Genomic DNA, 17,072 nt, shown 5'->3' with positions numbered 1-17,072 from the left:
GATGTCGTTACAAGAGTATTTTAATATAACCTTTATTATATATATGAGGATAAAAATTATTTAAATGAAAACAACAGATTCAAATTGTTTATTTACTTTAGATAAAAATGAGGAAAATACAACCAAAATTTAACGTCTTTAATAAAGAATACTGAAATAGTACTTTTAATGAAATAAAAATTAATGTAAAATTAAGAAACTAATTATCGATATTAAATTTCGATGGTATTCGATGTAATGATAAGTGGGAATAAAAAAAAATACTTATTTTAAATCGATTAATAAATGAATATAAAATGTACAGAAGAATGCCAAGCGTCTCAGTTGGAAAAAATATAAACATTAAACTATGACAGATGGACCTTGATATAATAAATGAAGGTTAATATACTGTCACACACTGTGAAATGGGAGGCTGTACGCTAAACAATGAACTTTACATAATTAATAAAAAAAGATATGATGAGTGTAAATTAGACTTAATATACTTTTTTATTATTCAAAAAAGCTGTACATTGTAAAAAGAAAGCTAGAAATCGGCATCCAATGTAAAAACACGTTCTTCATCTGTAGACATAACACCGAATTTCTGATATTCAGAAACTTTTTTCTCAAAGAAATTTGTTTTTCCCTCAATTGAAATATTAACCATAAAATCAAAGGGGTTCTTAACATTATAAAGTTTTGAACAATTAAGTTCCACCAACAAATGGTCAGCTACATATTCAATATATGTACACATTAAACGTGAGTTCATTCCAATCATATCAACAGGAAGAGCATCTGTAAGGTATTCCTTTTCAATATCAACTGCATTTTTAATAATTTCTTTTATACGTTCTTCAGATGGTTTGTTTTCAAGGTAACTAAACATAAGGCAGGCGAAATCACGGTGTAATCCCTCATCTCTTGAAATCAATTCATTGGAATGTGTCAATCCTGGCATCAAACCACGTTTCTTCAGCCAAAATATGGAAGCAAATGAACCAGAAAAGAAGATACCTTCAACAGCTGCAAAAGCAATAACTCGTTCTCCAAAAGTAGCATTCTTATCAGCGATCCATCTTAAAGCCCAATCAGCTTTTTTTCTGATAAATGGAAACTCATCTAAAGCATTAAAAAGTTTCATTCTTTCGTCATTGTCACGTATATAGGTTTCGATAAGTTTTGAATACATCTCACTGTGAATATTTTCCATGGCAATTTGGAAACCATAGAAGAAACGTGCCTCGGGAATTTGAACTTCTTTAGAAAATCTCTCGACCAAATTCTCATTAACAATACCATCAGAAGCGGCAAAGAAAGCTAAGACACGTGAAATAAAAAAACGCTCATTGTCTGTCATTGATTCCCAGTCTCTCATATCTTTTCCCAGGTCAACCTAAAATTTTTTACCACAACCACATGACTCTTGCGCACAAAAAAAAAAAAAATTTACCTCTTCAACAGTCCAAAATGAAGCAACAGCTTTTTTGTAAAATTGCCAAATATCATGGTGACGAAGGGGAAAAATTACAAATCTGTTTGGATTTTCTTTTAAAAGGGGCTCAACAAATTCCGGTTTCTCCTCTTTCTTGTTACTGTCACCTTCCAGAACGCTAGTATTTTTCTGAAATAATTCCATTTAAATTATGCTCAATATCTAACTCGTAAAATAAACTACATTCCAACAAATGTAGAAAAAAATAATATTAGAACAAACGTACTTCATGTAGAATCTCCTCTGTGGTGTTCTTGATATTTTGATTATTTTCTGTAAGAATCATATTCTTCAAATGTTATTTTTAGTAAAGAAAAGAAAAAAACAATGTCCCAAAGTCAGAAGTTACTAATTCTGACGACAAAAAATGCTAATCACAAATGTTAGTGACTTTTACGTCAAAATGAATGAAAGACCCAATGACATTAACATTTTATACGATTTTTATTCACCAATGACAAATTTTCTTTGCTCTTTGATTTATAATGACAATTATTTTCATTATATTTTTTTGGTTAACGCGCTTGTTTTCTTATCTCATAAAGACATATATTTGGTGGAATGTATACATTATTGGCGGAAAAAATGTTACTAATTATTTCATTATTAATAAATTAAATACAGTTTATAACATATTTTTGATTTACTAAGGATGGCTGACACATACCAAGAAAGTTTACCTATGTCACAAATTCTAAAAGTAATAAAAAAAAAGGCACCAAAGGGTGCACAATTTTCAAAAGTATGTTTTTTTTTGTTTTTTAATAAATAAATATGTTTATAAAACAGGATTTTAAAAGTGCAATGAGTAAAAGTGCTCAAATTTTTATTTATTATTTAACAGCAACAGCTCAAGAGATAGCCACAAAAAATAAGAGGAAAAAAATTATGATAGAAGATCTGAGGAAAGCTGTTGTTGCACTAGAACTCGATCCTTTAAATGCTGCAGTTAATGAAGTAATTAATTTAATGACTAGCCAAGTAAGGGTTCCAGCCGAAGAAAGTAAGGATAGTGGAGATGGAGAGAAGGAAGATAGTTCAGAAAAGATACCAGGATATGTTGACGAAAAAGAGATTGCTGATAACGAATCAGAGAGTGTTGTAATGGAGGATTAATTTTTTAACTTTTTATTGAGTAAAAATTTTTTTGATTTTAATCTATTTTTCTATTTATCATAAAATGTTGTAAATCGAAGATATATATATATTTAGAAGGTTTTGTCTATGGTTATGTTTGTACTTGTTTAAATTCGAGGACACATCTTTCCAAGGTGAGGGTCTCATGACGACTGTTAGCATTAAATTTCAAATAAGCAAGTTGAAAAAAAATACATTCACTTCGTATTTACTAATATTCTAAAATGGAATCAGTTGGTCCAGAGATCTCATCTTCTATTGATCAACCTTTAGATTTAATAAGGTTATCAATAAATGAAACAGTTCTTGTTAAGATGCGGGCTGATAGGGAGATAGTTGGAAAACTTCATGCCTTCGATCAACATTTAAATATGATTTTGTCTGATGCAGAGGAAACTCTAACTGTTACTGAGTTTGAAGAGGATCAATGTGAAGAAGTTTTTAAACAAGTTAAAAGAGTAATCCCGATGTTATTTTTAAGAGGAGATTCTGTCATTCTTGTTTCTCCATTGCTTAAAGCTAGTTAATTATTGTTGTATTTAATTTTGTATTTACTAAAATAATTTTTTTAACTGTAAAATTTTTTGCACCATGGAAAAAGTTTATAACTTTTGTATATTTTTTTAAACAATGTTTATTTTCAATTCTTTTAAGGTTATAGTATGGGAAAAAGGAAACATAGTGACGATGAAATAAATGATTCATCAAATAAAATTCGTGAAAAGAAAAAATCGAAAAAAGTTACTTTAGATGAGGAAGATGAATATGATATTTGGCTTGTTTGCAAACCACGATCTATTCAAACAGATATTTTGAATGATATAAAATTTCCTAAATCAATTCGTGAAAAAAATACTTTAATCGAAAAGAAGGTGGATAATGAAGATAGATTACATATGTGTAATTTTAACATTCTTGAGAATCAATTATCTATCCTGGACAATGATGATAGTAATAAAGATAATAACAATTTTGTTGATTATAATGTGAAATATCAGGTTGGAGGTATTCTTAATATTACTTGTAATAATGATATTTCTGATGGTTTCCCTATGCCTCCAGAAGAAAATTTTATGGATTTAAATGGGAATATGGAACGTGAATCATTTCCTTTTACTATAAAGAAGGTAAACAGAAAACCACAATTAAACTTGGATAATCTTAAACAAAGATTGCAAGCTTTTGGAAGTATTAAAAAAAAAGAAAAAAAAAGAAATAAGATTATAAAAAAAGAAATTAATTGTTTTTAGAATCATAAATTTTAATTTTTGTTTAAGTTTTTTTTTTGTTATAAATTAAACAATTCATACACATGGAATAAGTTTATTTTTTTGTTTGTTGTTACTAAATTTGTTCATTACTTTTCGAATAATTTCTATTGGTATTGGTAAAACAATTGTGTGATTATGTATTCTTGATATTTTTGTTAATGTCTGAAGATATCTAAGTTGTAATGCACTGGGAGTTTCTGAAAGTTTGTTAGCGGCATCTTTTAAATAAAAAGATGATTCTAATTCTCCTTGAGCAGAAACAAATCTTGCATCTGCATTTCTTGATGCTTCTGCCTCAGCTGCTAATACCCGACATAGTTCTCTAGGGAGACGAATATCTTTTATTTCAACTCTTTCAACTTTTATGCCCCAAACAAATGTTCCTTAAAATAAATAATAAAAATATGTATTAGTTATTATTTTATGTGTAAATATAAACAAACCTCCATCTAATACTTCTTGTGCCTGAAGAGCTATTCCCTCTCTTTCAGCCATTATTTCACTTAATGTTCTGGTTCCTAATATATTACGTAATGTTGTTTGTGCTAGTTGTTTTGTACTAAGATGTGCATCAGAAACTTTAGCTATTGTTGCTACAGGATCCTGTGTTCTAAAATAAACAGCTGCATCAACAGATACAGTTACAGAATCTTTTGTTAACATTTCTTGTGATGGTACATCATAAGACATTGTACGAAGATCAATTGTATGATGTTCATCAACACATGGTAATATCAAAACAATTCCAGGTCCAATAGCTTTAGGTCCACGGAGACGACCTAACCTATAAACAACCTAATTTAAATTATTAATTATATATAAATAAATAAATATATTTTTTTTTAAAATATAAATTATACATACCATTCTTTTATATTCTTGAACAATTTTGATACAAAAAAATAATGAAAAGGGCATTGTACAAAAAAATATAATCCATGTTAAAGTTAACATAATATAATAGCCAATACTAAATGTTTGACAGTTATTTTTAATGGTGTTTTTAACCATTATCATATCATTTCTCATAACTTTTACATTAATATTTTATGTTAAAATAAAATAATCTTATTTTATTTTATTTTTTTTTTTTATAAATATTAATATAATAAATTTATAATATCTTTTTTAAATATTACTTTTGATGTTCCTTTAAAGAAAACAAAATTAAAAATAAAAGAAACTTTAAATATAAAACATCATTAGAAAAATCATATTATTTGAAAAATTATATTTATACATATATATATATATATATTTTATATAAAAGGCTAATGGGAAAGATAAATAAATTATGTATTTTAAAATTTAGGATACGTATAAATGTCTAAATGAAAAAAAAGGATAAAAATTTATTAGTAACATGGTATATATTTTATGATTAAAAGTTATAAAAAGACTAATTATAATGGTAGTTTAATGTAGAATAGTTTCATTAAGAAATTTTTAAATGAGTGATATATATATATATATATATATATATATACAGATTTATTAACCATTTACTTGAGTTATCAGTAATTAATGAAATATTAAAGTTATCGTTTCCTAGCAAATATTTGATAAAGACATGAAAAGTTAATTTATCTCTATTAGTTAATGGCAGAATCAGTTGCCTAAAGAGATTGATAGATATAGAAGGGTAAAAGAATAAACAGAAGAAGTTAAGTGTTAACCAACTAAATACTTTAGTGTTTACATAAAAGAAACTAATTATAGATCTTAATAATAATATAAGAGAAAGACTTTTTATGGTATGAAGAAAAATATAGTTAAGTTGATAGATATAATTTTGTTCTTTCAATAACATTATAATAAAAATCCCAACTAAAGTGGTTTTTGAAAAGTAGGATTTAAATATTAAAAGTTTTCAAGAAATAATATATATGAAGAAACAATGAAAATAAATATATTTTGTAATTTAAAGTTTATTTAACCTCTTTTGATAATATACAATATCATTCTATTTTATGTTTATCTTTTTGGTTAAATCTTTTATCTATGGAAAAATTAATTGTAACTTTTTTTTTGGTAAATTAAAAGTTTGGTAAAATTTTATAAAAGTTTTCTTATATTTTATTTAGTTAATATGATCATTGAAACAAATTTTATTAAATATAAAAATCTTTTTTAAAATTTATAATAATTTATAATTTTTATAGAAAATGGGAAAAATATTTTATAAATATAAGTTAGGTAAATAAAGTTTTTAAATTTGTTAAAATATTGAAAGATCTATTTTTTCTTTCTTTTCATTTTAAAGCATGTCTAAGGAAAAACGCTTTTTAGTTTGTATAAATCCATTAAAAGCCACTTTTAGTCTATTGAATACAAGTTGTTAAAGGTCAATATTTAATGAATTATTATAAAAATAATAATAAAATGCTGATAGAAAAAGTATTTAAGATGATACATTACTATATATTTATATATATAAAATAAAGTGCTGTAAATAAATATTTGGAAAAGATAATTTATATATAATAAAAATAGATTAAAAGAAAAATGATACTATAAAGATTATATATATTTGAAAAAAAAAAATTTTTTTTAATATATTTTAAAAATTGACTTTTTTTCTTAAAAAAAATAAATATATATAGTGATTAATTCTATGTACATATTATATTAAAAAAACGATTAAAATATAAAAAAAAATATTTTAAATAGTATAAAAAAAACATGGTATTGTTTAAGATTAATAAAACATTCTTTAACTTTATATTATTTACTAAGTATAGTTAGTCTAATGAGAACTTTTTGTTGTAATTTATATAAATAACAAACAATAACCATATTTAGTATAACTGCCAAAAGTTGCCATTATACAATAAACAGATCCAAAAAAGGGTTTTTCAAACATATCTATTATTCTCAACAATATATCATTCTTTAAATATATATTTGGTATTTTAAAAACAATAATTTTATATTATATATAACTTTATAAAATAAAATATTATCTTTATCGTTATATGGATTTAAATATATTCATTAATATAATTAACCAAAATGGGTCATATTTTATGGATACTTTTTTTAAATATAAATTAATAAATGCTTTAAATAAAAAAAAATTTTTTTTTTTTAATATTTTTTCAAAAAATAAATTTTTATTGAAAAATTAAAATAACTATGAAATATAGTATAATATATGTTGTATTTTTAATTAAAATATTTTTATAGAATTAATAATTTAGGTAGTAGTTGATATATTGTATACCAAAATTTTATGTCATTCACTTTTTTTTTTTTTAATAGGTAAAAATAAATGCAATTTATTAAAAATGTATTTAATAAAATTTTTAGCAGTCATGGTAATCTTTTTTATTATAAAATTTAAAATTTATTTATTAAGTGTTATTTTGTTTGACATCTCCTGACAATAACTTTTCTTCCAACTTTGGCTTGTTAGTATGAGAATTTTTTCTTGTAATATATATGATAGTTAAAATAAAAATGGCAAATATAAGGATTACAAGAAGAAATGCAATAATAAGTGTCACATTATTACTAATAATATTTATAAAACCGGGTTGATAAATACTAATCCTTCCTTGAAAACCATAATGAGAAGGATATCCAGGAGCTGATTTAAATCTTATTATTAATTTATCATTAGAACTATAATATTGACATTGACCTTTTCCTGTACAACTGAAAAAAAAAATTAACTTATTATTATTTTTTTTTATTATTAAAAATTTTTTACCTATGAGAAAAAGTTATATCTTTATTCTTTTTGATATCCTTCTTTTTGTATCCTTCATAAAAATATAAAAAATCTTTTCCATCTCTTAAATCAATGTTTGAGGCAAAAAAATGAAATTTTGAAAAATTTTTAAAACTTTCTACCATCCATAAACAATCTAAATTTCCACAATAATAACGTGGATATTCAGGTGTAAATATTAATCTATTATCTGTTGACCGAAATAGGACAATTCTTTTATCATCACATTCACATTTTTGACTTCTTATATCTCTTAGAAATAATAATAAAAGAAATATGCTAAGAAATTTTTTAAAAAATATAAAGTATTTATAAAACATATCTAAAGTAAATGTTTAAAATAATTTTTACTCTAAGTTTTTTAACATATATTTATTTAAATAATTTTGTCGATATTTAAAAAGTAAGTTTAGTCATGTACTAAAACTGTTTTTGTTTAAAAAAAAAAAAAGATAAAGTTAAAAAAGAAATTTGAGAGAATTTTAAAAATTTTAAATACAATTGAATTTTTGTGTAAAAAAAAATTATAAATATCTATTTTATTTTATATTTTTATTGAGATAAATTTTTAGCAAATAAAAATCATTCAATTTTTAAAAGTTTTATCTTGAAATAGTGTGTAGAAGTAAGAATAAAGTTTGTTGATCTAGAAAGAGGAACAAATTTCTTTGATAGCAATTTTAACTGTACAATTTATTATTATTTTATAAATGTATTTTAAGTACAGTTAATAAAATAAAATATTAAGATAAGAAATAAGTTTATATTTATAATGAAAATTATTAAATTAATCTTAAGAACATATTTTTATATATAATTAAAAATTATAAGGTTATTGAATATTTTGTCATATAAATATTTCAATAGATAAATGTAAAAATGGATAAATAAATTAAATAAAAAAAAATAATTTTATATATAATTGGTGATATCATGCATTTGTGTAATGATAATTTAAGTTACGATTTATAGTGTTCACATTAAAAGATAATACTACTATTTGGGTTGTAAAGTTAAATTTTTAAATAGTTTAATAGAAAATCAGAAACCAATTTTATTATAAAGTTTGTAGAGTAACTATTAAATCTTCAGATTAAACATTATTCGTATTTAAAGACAATTTTAATAAAGACAAATTAAGTTTCTTAAAAATTAAACATTACTAATCTGGAGAAGCTTGACTGAAATTAGAGAAATATATTTTATTCTGAATTTATAATATAGTTAAAAATAGCTTAAAACAAGAAACTTTTTGATTATTTATAGTGAAAATCCATTGTAAAATAAAACATTTAAATTTTAAATTCCTTCTCTATTATTGAGAATGATTATTGTGCCCTGTGATAAAAGGATAATATGATTCCTTTATGTATTGTATTGAATACATATAATAAGTCTACAATTATTATAAAGATAAAGGGGAAAACTTTTTAAAAAAAATTTAAATACTATTTTAAAAATGAAATAAATAATAATCATATATTTTTAGAAACTGATAAAACATAACAAGTAAGATATATATAATCGTATTTGAAAACTTAATTACAAATTATATCATAGAAAAATAAACAAAGTAAGTTATCTAAATTATCTCTTTTTTTTTAAAACAATCCTTTTTAAAAATTATATTTATCCAATTTATAATATAAAATTTCTTTTTTTAAAAAATAATATAATTTTTAATATATTTTAAATAATTGTTTTTAACATTTTATCTATTTAAAAGAATGTTTTAAAATTTTATTTATATATATTAAATTTTATACATGATAGATTTTTCGAGTTTTATAATTATCATGTCAATTGAATAAATTTTAACCTCGTGAATTGTTATAAAGTATACTCCATTATTAAAAATATATATTGTTTTTGCTTTTCTAACAACATCAAATTTCCGTTTTACGTGTATTTATTGCATATGCAGATTATTTCTTGAGTTTCTGTTATTGAAATAATAACAACAATTTAAACTAATAAAAATTTAAAAAACATAGTTTTTTATAAATTGAATACATATTTATTTATAAAAAAGTTTTTATTTTAAATAACTATGTACTCTTCTATAAAATTAATTTAAACATTAAATTTTTAACAAATAAGAAAGATGATACAAAAAAAATTATATAAAATTTTTTATCATTAACATATAAAAAAATTAATTTATTGTATAAATTATTAACCACAATGAATAAAAAAAATAATCTTGATTCCTATTTATAAAAAAAGATAATTATTTTTAAAACAACATCAATTGAATAAAATTATTTATTTAAAAAAAACAACAAATATTACACTCTTGATTTATATTATTTTATAATTGTTTGAATTTATTCAAGAATTATTACTATATTAAAATAAAAGTTTTATATTATAATTTAAAAACATCATATATTAATAAATATGTTCCAATCATATATTAATAAATATGCTCAAATCATATATTAATATTTTATGTATAATTATAATTCATTACTTTTATATTAGGATTTAAAATTATTATGCTATATAAATATTTATTATATACTTATCAATTTTAATATTAATAAATTATTATTAACAAACTAATTTATGAAGTACTTATTTTACTAATAAAGTTTTTAAAATCATCAAAATTAAAAATTACTTTTAAATTTCATTACAATAAATTGAAAAAACAATATTAATTTCAAATTAAAAAAAAAATTTTTTAATTTTTATTTTAGGACGAATGATGTTTAATTTACTTGGTGAATAGTGTATACATTGATTTCTTGTACTTTTTTTTGCATTATATTTTTATATTATGGAAGAGCTAAGTGGTATTTTAGAAGAAACATTTAGTTTAAAAGAAGGAAATAATACATCTGAATCACATCCAAGATTTTCTAAATATAAAAATGAAGGAAGAGCTAAGGAAATACAAAGACAACGTCGTGAAGAATATAAAAAAAGGCAATTAGAGTAAGTTTATTTATTTAAAATTTGTTTTTTGTTATAAAAAAAATTGTTTTTAGGCGAAGATTTAATTATTTACAAATATTAAGAGGATTAAAGACAGAAATTGGTGGTGTAATTAAAGATGATTTTGATGTAGATTCAATGGATGATACTGATTCCGTTACTTCAAGTGATACTACAAAAGAAAGGATACAAGTTAAAAGAAAAAAAAAAGAAGAAAAAAAAAATTATCTTATGTTTAGTGAATGGATGGTAGATATACCTGAAAATTTTGAAACTGAATGGTTAATGAAATTGTGTCCAAAAGGAAGAAGGCAACTTGTTGTTGCTGCTAATGGTTTGACAAATATTTATGCAAAATCAGGATTTAGGGTTAATCAATTTTTATCACATCTTCCTGGTGGTTGCAAAAGTAATCGTGATTCACTAACCATTCTTGATTGTATTCTAGACACAGAAAAAAATATATTTTATGTATTAGATTTAATTAGTTGGGATAATACAGATTTTTCATCATCTGAATTTGAATTTAGGCATTATTGGCTGATATCAAGATTCGAAGAAAATTCTTTATTTGGAGAAAGGACAAAGAAAAATCCATATTCTTTTATACCTCTTCCAATATATCCATGTACAAAAGAAGGCATTACTGAAGGAATAAATAAAGAAATATCTTTTAAATTAGATGGTTTACTTTTTTATTCAAAATCTGTGTTTTATGAAAGTGGACAGAATCCATTTGTTGGATGGTTACTTCCATGGATGCTTCCAGATTGTTTAGGTATTGACATTCCTGAAAAGTATAAAGAAAATGGTGAAAATAAGGAAGTGAAAGAATTTATTTCAAATTTCAATCAAACACATGACTTTACAGGTTCTGTAAAAAAAACAAAAACATGTAGTGAAAAAATGATTTAACTTAATGCAATTATATTAATTTTAAAAAAAGTATTATATAATTATTACAAAGTTGTTTTGTTAAAATAAATTGTTAAATATTTTTTAAAGATATCGTTTTTCAAGTAATTTTTATATATGAAATAACAATACTAATCTTTTTTCGTATAATCATTTTTTCTAATTATTTTTAAAAATATAGTAAACTTATTTATTATTCCCAATAAAATATGATTTATTTTATAAAAAAAGTTTTTATCTCCCCAAAATTTTATGTTGTATTTTGATAACTTACAAAAAAAAAACTACCGATAAAGAATATATTTATCTACTAAAATTTTTGGCTTGATTTTAGAGTCAATAACGTAATAGAAATTTTTTTTAGAATTTAAATATGTTACTGCAGTCATTCGATAGCCCTTGAGACAGGATGAATTTTGAATATAATCAACAATATTTGAAAATTGAAATTTCAGGAGTTATAAGGATTCAAAGTTGAGGGGCGAAATTGGGGAATATTTTTTTGTAAATTTCAATTTCTATGATAATATTGTAAATTTTGAAAATAAATACTTTTTTCTAGATCGTTTTTTTACGAGAAATTCATTAAGCCTATTTATATTTTCATAGGACTTCTAAAAATGAAGTTATGATAAGAAATATGTTTAGAAAAAAGTTTTAAGAATCTATTGATAACTCAAGTTATTGAAATCACAGGTCCATGAAACTTGATGCGCTGGGCTTCTTTCAAAATTTAAGGTATACCCTACGTTGAAAATATTTTAGAATTTCCAACCGTTCTTGAAATACTATGCTTGGTATTTTTTCGCGCGTAATCTATTGTCACCATTTTTTTATATCTCGAAATCGGTTTAAGGTATAAAAATATTTTGAAGGTAGACTCCACTTGAAAACTCATTTGAAATAAATTGCAAAAATCTGATTTTATTTATCTTGATTTTGAAGCGAGATATGAACAAAGGCGGAAATTTTTCTAAAATATTCATTGTACCCAACTTTTCAGTATCTCAGCAAATACTTACCCTATGAAGATGGGACTAGCTTCATTCGATTTCTATTCAAAAGTAGGTCTAGAATGTTAATTTTCAGAGCTATAACATTATTATTTTTAGAGATTCAGAAATTGGCTGAAAATATTCTAAATTTTCGACTTTACCTCTAAAAATGTTAACAAAGAAAAGCAACTTTTTTTGGAAATTAAATATGTTACTATATTCATTCGATAGCCCTTGAAATGGGATGAATTTTGAATATAATCAACAATATTCAAAAATTGAAACTTTAGGAGTTATAAGGATTCAAAGATGAGGGCGAAATTGGGGAATATTTTTTTGTAAATTTTGATTTCTATGATAATATTGTAAATTTAAAAAATAAATACTTTATTCTAGATCACTTTTTTACGAGAAATTCATTAAGCATATTTACATCTTCATAGAACTTCTAAAAATGAAGATATGATAAGAAATATGTTTAAAAAAAAGTTTCAAAAATTTAGTGATAACTCAAGTAAATGAAGTCACAGAATCATGAAACTTGTTGCGCTGTGCTTCTTTCGTAATTTAAGGTGTACCCTACGTTGAAAAGATTTTCAAATTTTCAACCGTTTCTGAAATACTGTGCTTGGTATTTTTTCGCGCGTAATCTATTGTCACCATTTTTTTATATCTCGCAAGTGGTTAAGGATATAAAAAAATTTTGAAGGTAGACCCCATATAAAAACTCATTTAAAAACGATTGCAAAAATCTGAATTTATTTATCTCCGTCATGAAGCGAGATATGAACAAGGGCGGAAATTTTTCTAAAATATTCATTGTTTCCGACTTTTCAGTATCTCAGCAAATACTTATCCTGTAAAGATAAGACTAGTTTCATTCGATTTCTATTTAAAAGTAGGTTTTGAATATTTAGTTTCATAGCTATATTATTATTATTTGCAGAGATATAAAAATTGGCCGAAAATTTTCTAGATTTTTGACTTAACTTCAAAAATTGTGATAAAAAAAAGTAAATGATTTTAAAATTTTATTTTTATTTATTTATATGATAATTTTGGTTTTTTATGCAAAAAAAATATTTTTTTAACTTTGAATATAATAAAAAAATTTTCAAACTTTTTTTTTATTGTTTTGCAACTATCAAATGCTCAAATTACTATATATTTAATTTAATTTTTAATAACTTTTCAAGTAATTTATTTTTTTTTAGTTTTTATTAATTCAGTACTTTGGTGACTTTTAAAGATTTCCAAATTTTGAATTAGTTTTTAAAAAAACATTGTTTTCTTAAATAATATCAAAATTATTTCTCAAAAAATAATTGTTATGAAGTATTATAAGTTATAAACTATGCGTTAATATATTAAATCTTTAATAACTAATAATTAATTAAATAATAATATTCTTACAAATTTAAAATATAATTTTAATTATCACTATTTTTTATAATTGAAATAATTTTTTTTATATATTAATAAATTTACCGTATATTAAATATATTTAAATATTACGGTAAAGTAAATATTTTTAAACGCTAAAATAAATATAATATTATTTTATTATAAAAAATAGAAATAATATTAATAAAAAGTATAATTTTAATATAAAAAATAAGTCTTTAAATTCATAAGAATTCATCTTTCAAAATTGTAATTATGCATATATTTTATAATAAAAGCAATATATAATATTAAAAAATATATTGCTATTAGCCAGATAGTTGATCAACTTGAATATAATCAATGTTTACAAAATTTTCATTTTCTAATCCTACATATTTCATTGTTAATTCTTTTGACACTGAGTTAAATTTGATATTTCTTTGTAATCCACAAAATCTTGCTCCGGCTACAGATTTATCATATAAAAATTTGACTTCTAAACCAACATTTGGTGGACAAATATCTCTTACTGGTAGATCAGCTTGTACTATAGTTATTCCAACTTTTAATTTTTCAGGTGCAACTATTTTATAAATACAAGTTTTTGTTCCATTAATAGTCAATGTTTGAGTTACATTAGTTGCAGCTAATTCAGTAGTTCCACATACTTGTAAAGATGGCATCAAATTTTCACAAAGAGTTCCTGTATAAAAACTAGGACATTTACAAACACCACAGTTATTTGGATCTGTATAACCATAATTTGTACAATTCAATTTTTGTTGACAAGAATTACGACAATAACGCACATTTAATGATTTTATATCATTAAAACTCATTTCTTTAGTTTGTCCATAAGTTTTAAGATAATGACTATTTTTTGATACTATTGTTAATCTACCATTTTGAGATTCAAAATGTCTACCATTATGCATTATTGAACCAAAATCATATCTTAAACCTGTTGTATATACATCACTACTTTTCAATGGAGGAAATTTATAACGCTCATTTACAATAATATTTTCTCTTTTTATAATTACATATTTATCTCTATCTGGTCTTCTTTCTTCATAAATTAATCCTAATGCATTTAATGTTAATTGTATTAATCTAGCTCTTGTTCTACAATATTGAGCAGTCTCAATAATTTTTCGATTTGGTTTTTGATTTCTAATTCTACAAGTTATTCCACAAACATATTTTATCATTTTATTTATATCACCAAAAACTCTTGAAAACCTAAGACATGTGTCTTTTTCTATACTTCTTACTATATCAGCAACATATAAACCACATCTAGGTTGAATTGAATAAGATATTGGTGAAGTCCATTGAGGAGAAAAATTTATTAATGTAGCTCTTTTGTTTCTGACATTTTTATTTTCATTTAATATAAAATTATTATTTACTTTGTTATTTGAAATAACATTAATCTAATATTTAAATATTGTGATGTAAAAGAATAAAAACTCACATTTTTAGTTAAAAAATATAGTATTAGAATGATAGTTGAAACTTTAGACATAATTTTATAAAGACAATTTATTAATTTGATTAGTGTTATTAATATGAGAATTTTGTCATTTTATTCTCATTTTTTATTAGAATTTTTTTTGTACTTTTTATTTACTTATTTAAGTTTTTATATATTTAGAATCTGATTTCAATAAATCAAATATTTATAAATTTAATTTTTTCTCACTGTTAAAATATAAAAAAAAAATTACTTTATACTATACTTGCAAATTTTTTTGTAGAATGCAAAAGTAAAATATTATTTATAATTTTTTTTTCTATTTATATTACCTTTTTTAAAATTAGTTTTATTATGTCAATAAAAATTTTTATCATATTATTCTAAATTAAATAAAAAAAAAATATAATTTGTTTATTTTGTAGTCAAATAATTACTATATATATTTTTATATTTTTATATATGAAAATTTTAAATAATTATCTTCAAAAAGACCATTGTATTTTAGTATAATACTATTGTCTATAGAATTAATTATAATATTTTTTGTTATACCACAAAAAGTTGCACCAGATACTGATTTATCAGCTAAAAATTTTACTTCAATACCAACATTTGGTGGACATGGATTTCTTTTTGTTAATTTTGTATTTAATATTGTCAGTTTAACTTTTGATCCTGATTGTGTTGATATTTGATAAATACAATTTTTTTTACCTGTAATATTTAATATTTTACTTGTTGTAGTGGCTGTTAATATTGTGTTACCACAACTACTTATAGATGAAAAAATTTGACCACATAATTTTCCAGTAAAAAATCTTGGACATTTACATATATTGCAGTTGTTAGGATTTGTATAACCACCATTTAAACAATTTAATTTTACTGGACATTTTGATGAACAATAATACATATTTAATGTTTTCATATCATTGAATCCTAACTCTGAAATTTGACCTATTGTATTCATATATAATTTATTTTTTGGAACAATTGTCATTTTTCCATTTTTACTAACATAATATTTTCCATTATGCATAATTGAACCATAGTCATATCTTAGATTATATGAATTTACTACAGAAGGATTTTTAGAATTTAATTCAAATCGAACACTATCAACAACATTATTAAAATTTATTGTAACATAATTATTTCTGTTGGGTCTATCTTCTTCATCTAATAATCCTAAAATATTAAGTGTTTTTTTTTGAATTTTTCCTACTTTACCACAAAATGGAGCAATACCAATTATTACAGGGGTAAAATTTTTACTAAAAATTCCACATGATGCTCCTTTAACATATTTAATTCCAATACCTTGAAAAGATGAAACTTTTTTAAAAGTTAAACAAGTTTCTTTTCTTATACCATTAAGAACATCTTCAATCAATTGTCCATTGATATTATTTCCAACTGTATATGATATTGGAAATATCCATTTTGGTTGAACATTCTTAAAAATTGCTCTTTTATTTCTTGTATTATTATAATTATAGGATAAAGTGATATTTTTACTCTCTTCGTTATGATAACTTTTAGTCTAAATTAAAATAAAATTATAAACTATAAAAATAAACTTACATTATTAAAAAAGAATAATAATATTACAAAAATACATAAAAAATATATATTCATACTGAAAATGAAATTAAAAAAAAATATTTTGAAATTAAAAAAAAAAATCAAGCGGATTAAATATTTAATAGTATTAATATAACATTATTATTAATAT

At 22.2% G+C, this 17,072-nt stretch overlaps 9 protein-coding genes across 9 annotated transcripts; 4 read left to right on the top strand and 5 right to left on the bottom strand.

Annotated features, from left to right (window-relative positions):
• Window positions 1-529: 529 nt before the first annotated feature.
• SRAE_2000470200 (Ribonucleoside-diphosphate reductase subunit M2) lies at window positions 530-1,766 on the bottom strand (the record flags this gene model as incomplete). The annotated part of the gene is made up of 3 exons (XM_024643609.1): window positions 530-1,381; window positions 1,439-1,609; window positions 1,707-1,766. The coding sequence occupies 3 exons, from the start codon at window positions 1,764-1,766 to the stop codon at window positions 530-532; spliced, it is 1,083 nt and encodes a 360-aa protein (XP_024509260.1).
• Window positions 1,767-2,132: 366 nt separating this feature from the next.
• Window positions 2,133-2,596, top strand: SRAE_2000470100 (Transcription factor CBF/NF-Y/archaeal histone domain and Histone-fold domain-containing protein; the record flags this gene model as incomplete). The annotated part of the gene is made up of 2 exons (XM_024643608.1): window positions 2,133-2,222; window positions 2,270-2,596. The coding sequence occupies 2 exons, from the start codon at window positions 2,133-2,135 to the stop codon at window positions 2,594-2,596; spliced, it is 417 nt and encodes a 138-aa protein (XP_024509259.1).
• Window positions 2,597-2,841: 245 nt separating this feature from the next.
• Window positions 2,842-3,144, top strand: SRAE_2000470000 (U6 snRNA-associated Sm-like protein LSm3; the record flags this gene model as incomplete). Its single annotated transcript, XM_024643606.1, has 1 exon — window positions 2,842-3,144. The coding sequence occupies one exon, from the start codon at window positions 2,842-2,844 to the stop codon at window positions 3,142-3,144; it is 303 nt and encodes a 100-aa protein (XP_024509258.1).
• A 135-nt stretch (window positions 3,145-3,279) lies between these two features.
• SRAE_2000469900 (Hypothetical protein) lies at window positions 3,280-3,867 on the top strand (the record flags this gene model as incomplete). Its single annotated transcript, XM_024643605.1, has 1 exon — window positions 3,280-3,867. One exon carries the CDS (start codon window positions 3,280-3,282, stop codon window positions 3,865-3,867), a length of 588 nt encoding a protein of 195 aa, XP_024509257.1.
• A 54-nt stretch (window positions 3,868-3,921) lies between these two features.
• Window positions 3,922-4,842, bottom strand: SRAE_2000469800 (Band 7 protein family and Stomatin family-containing protein; the record flags this gene model as incomplete). The annotated part of the gene is made up of 3 exons (XM_024643604.1): window positions 3,922-4,271; window positions 4,332-4,683; window positions 4,753-4,842. 3 exons carry the CDS (start codon window positions 4,840-4,842, stop codon window positions 3,922-3,924), a joined length of 792 nt encoding a protein of 263 aa, XP_024509256.1.
• Window positions 4,843-7,241: 2,399 nt separating this feature from the next.
• SRAE_2000469700 (Hypothetical protein) lies at window positions 7,242-7,746 on the bottom strand (the record flags this gene model as incomplete). Its single annotated transcript, XM_024643603.1, has 2 exons — window positions 7,242-7,545; window positions 7,601-7,746. The coding sequence occupies 2 exons, from the start codon at window positions 7,744-7,746 to the stop codon at window positions 7,242-7,244; spliced, it is 450 nt and encodes a 149-aa protein (XP_024509255.1).
• Window positions 7,747-10,403: 2,657 nt separating this feature from the next.
• Window positions 10,404-11,476, top strand: SRAE_2000469600 (Snurportin-1; the record flags this gene model as incomplete). Its single annotated transcript, XM_024643602.1, has 2 exons — window positions 10,404-10,561; window positions 10,615-11,476. 2 exons carry the CDS (start codon window positions 10,404-10,406, stop codon window positions 11,474-11,476), a joined length of 1,020 nt encoding a protein of 339 aa, XP_024509254.1.
• A 2,707-nt stretch (window positions 11,477-14,183) lies between these two features.
• SRAE_2000469500 (Astacin-like metalloendopeptidase) lies at window positions 14,184-15,385 on the bottom strand (the record flags this gene model as incomplete). Its single annotated transcript, XM_024643601.1, has 2 exons — window positions 14,184-15,293; window positions 15,335-15,385. 2 exons carry the CDS (start codon window positions 15,383-15,385, stop codon window positions 14,184-14,186), a joined length of 1,161 nt encoding a protein of 386 aa, XP_024509253.1.
• Window positions 15,386-15,782: 397 nt separating this feature from the next.
• SRAE_2000469400 (Astacin-like metalloendopeptidase) lies at window positions 15,783-16,975 on the bottom strand (the record flags this gene model as incomplete). The annotated part of the gene is made up of 2 exons (XM_024643600.1): window positions 15,783-16,880; window positions 16,922-16,975. 2 exons carry the CDS (start codon window positions 16,973-16,975, stop codon window positions 15,783-15,785), a joined length of 1,152 nt encoding a protein of 383 aa, XP_024509252.1.
• Between the last annotated feature and the right edge of the window lie 97 nt (window positions 16,976-17,072).

Source organism: Strongyloides ratti, assembly GCF_001040885.1.
Source record: "Strongyloides ratti genome assembly S_ratti_ED321, chromosome : 2".
NCBI classification, from domain to species: Eukaryota; Metazoa; Nematoda; class Chromadorea; order Rhabditida; family Strongyloididae; genus Strongyloides; species Strongyloides ratti.
Note: the sequence above shows the minus strand (reverse complement) of the source record. Positions and strands in the feature narration are given on the sequence as shown.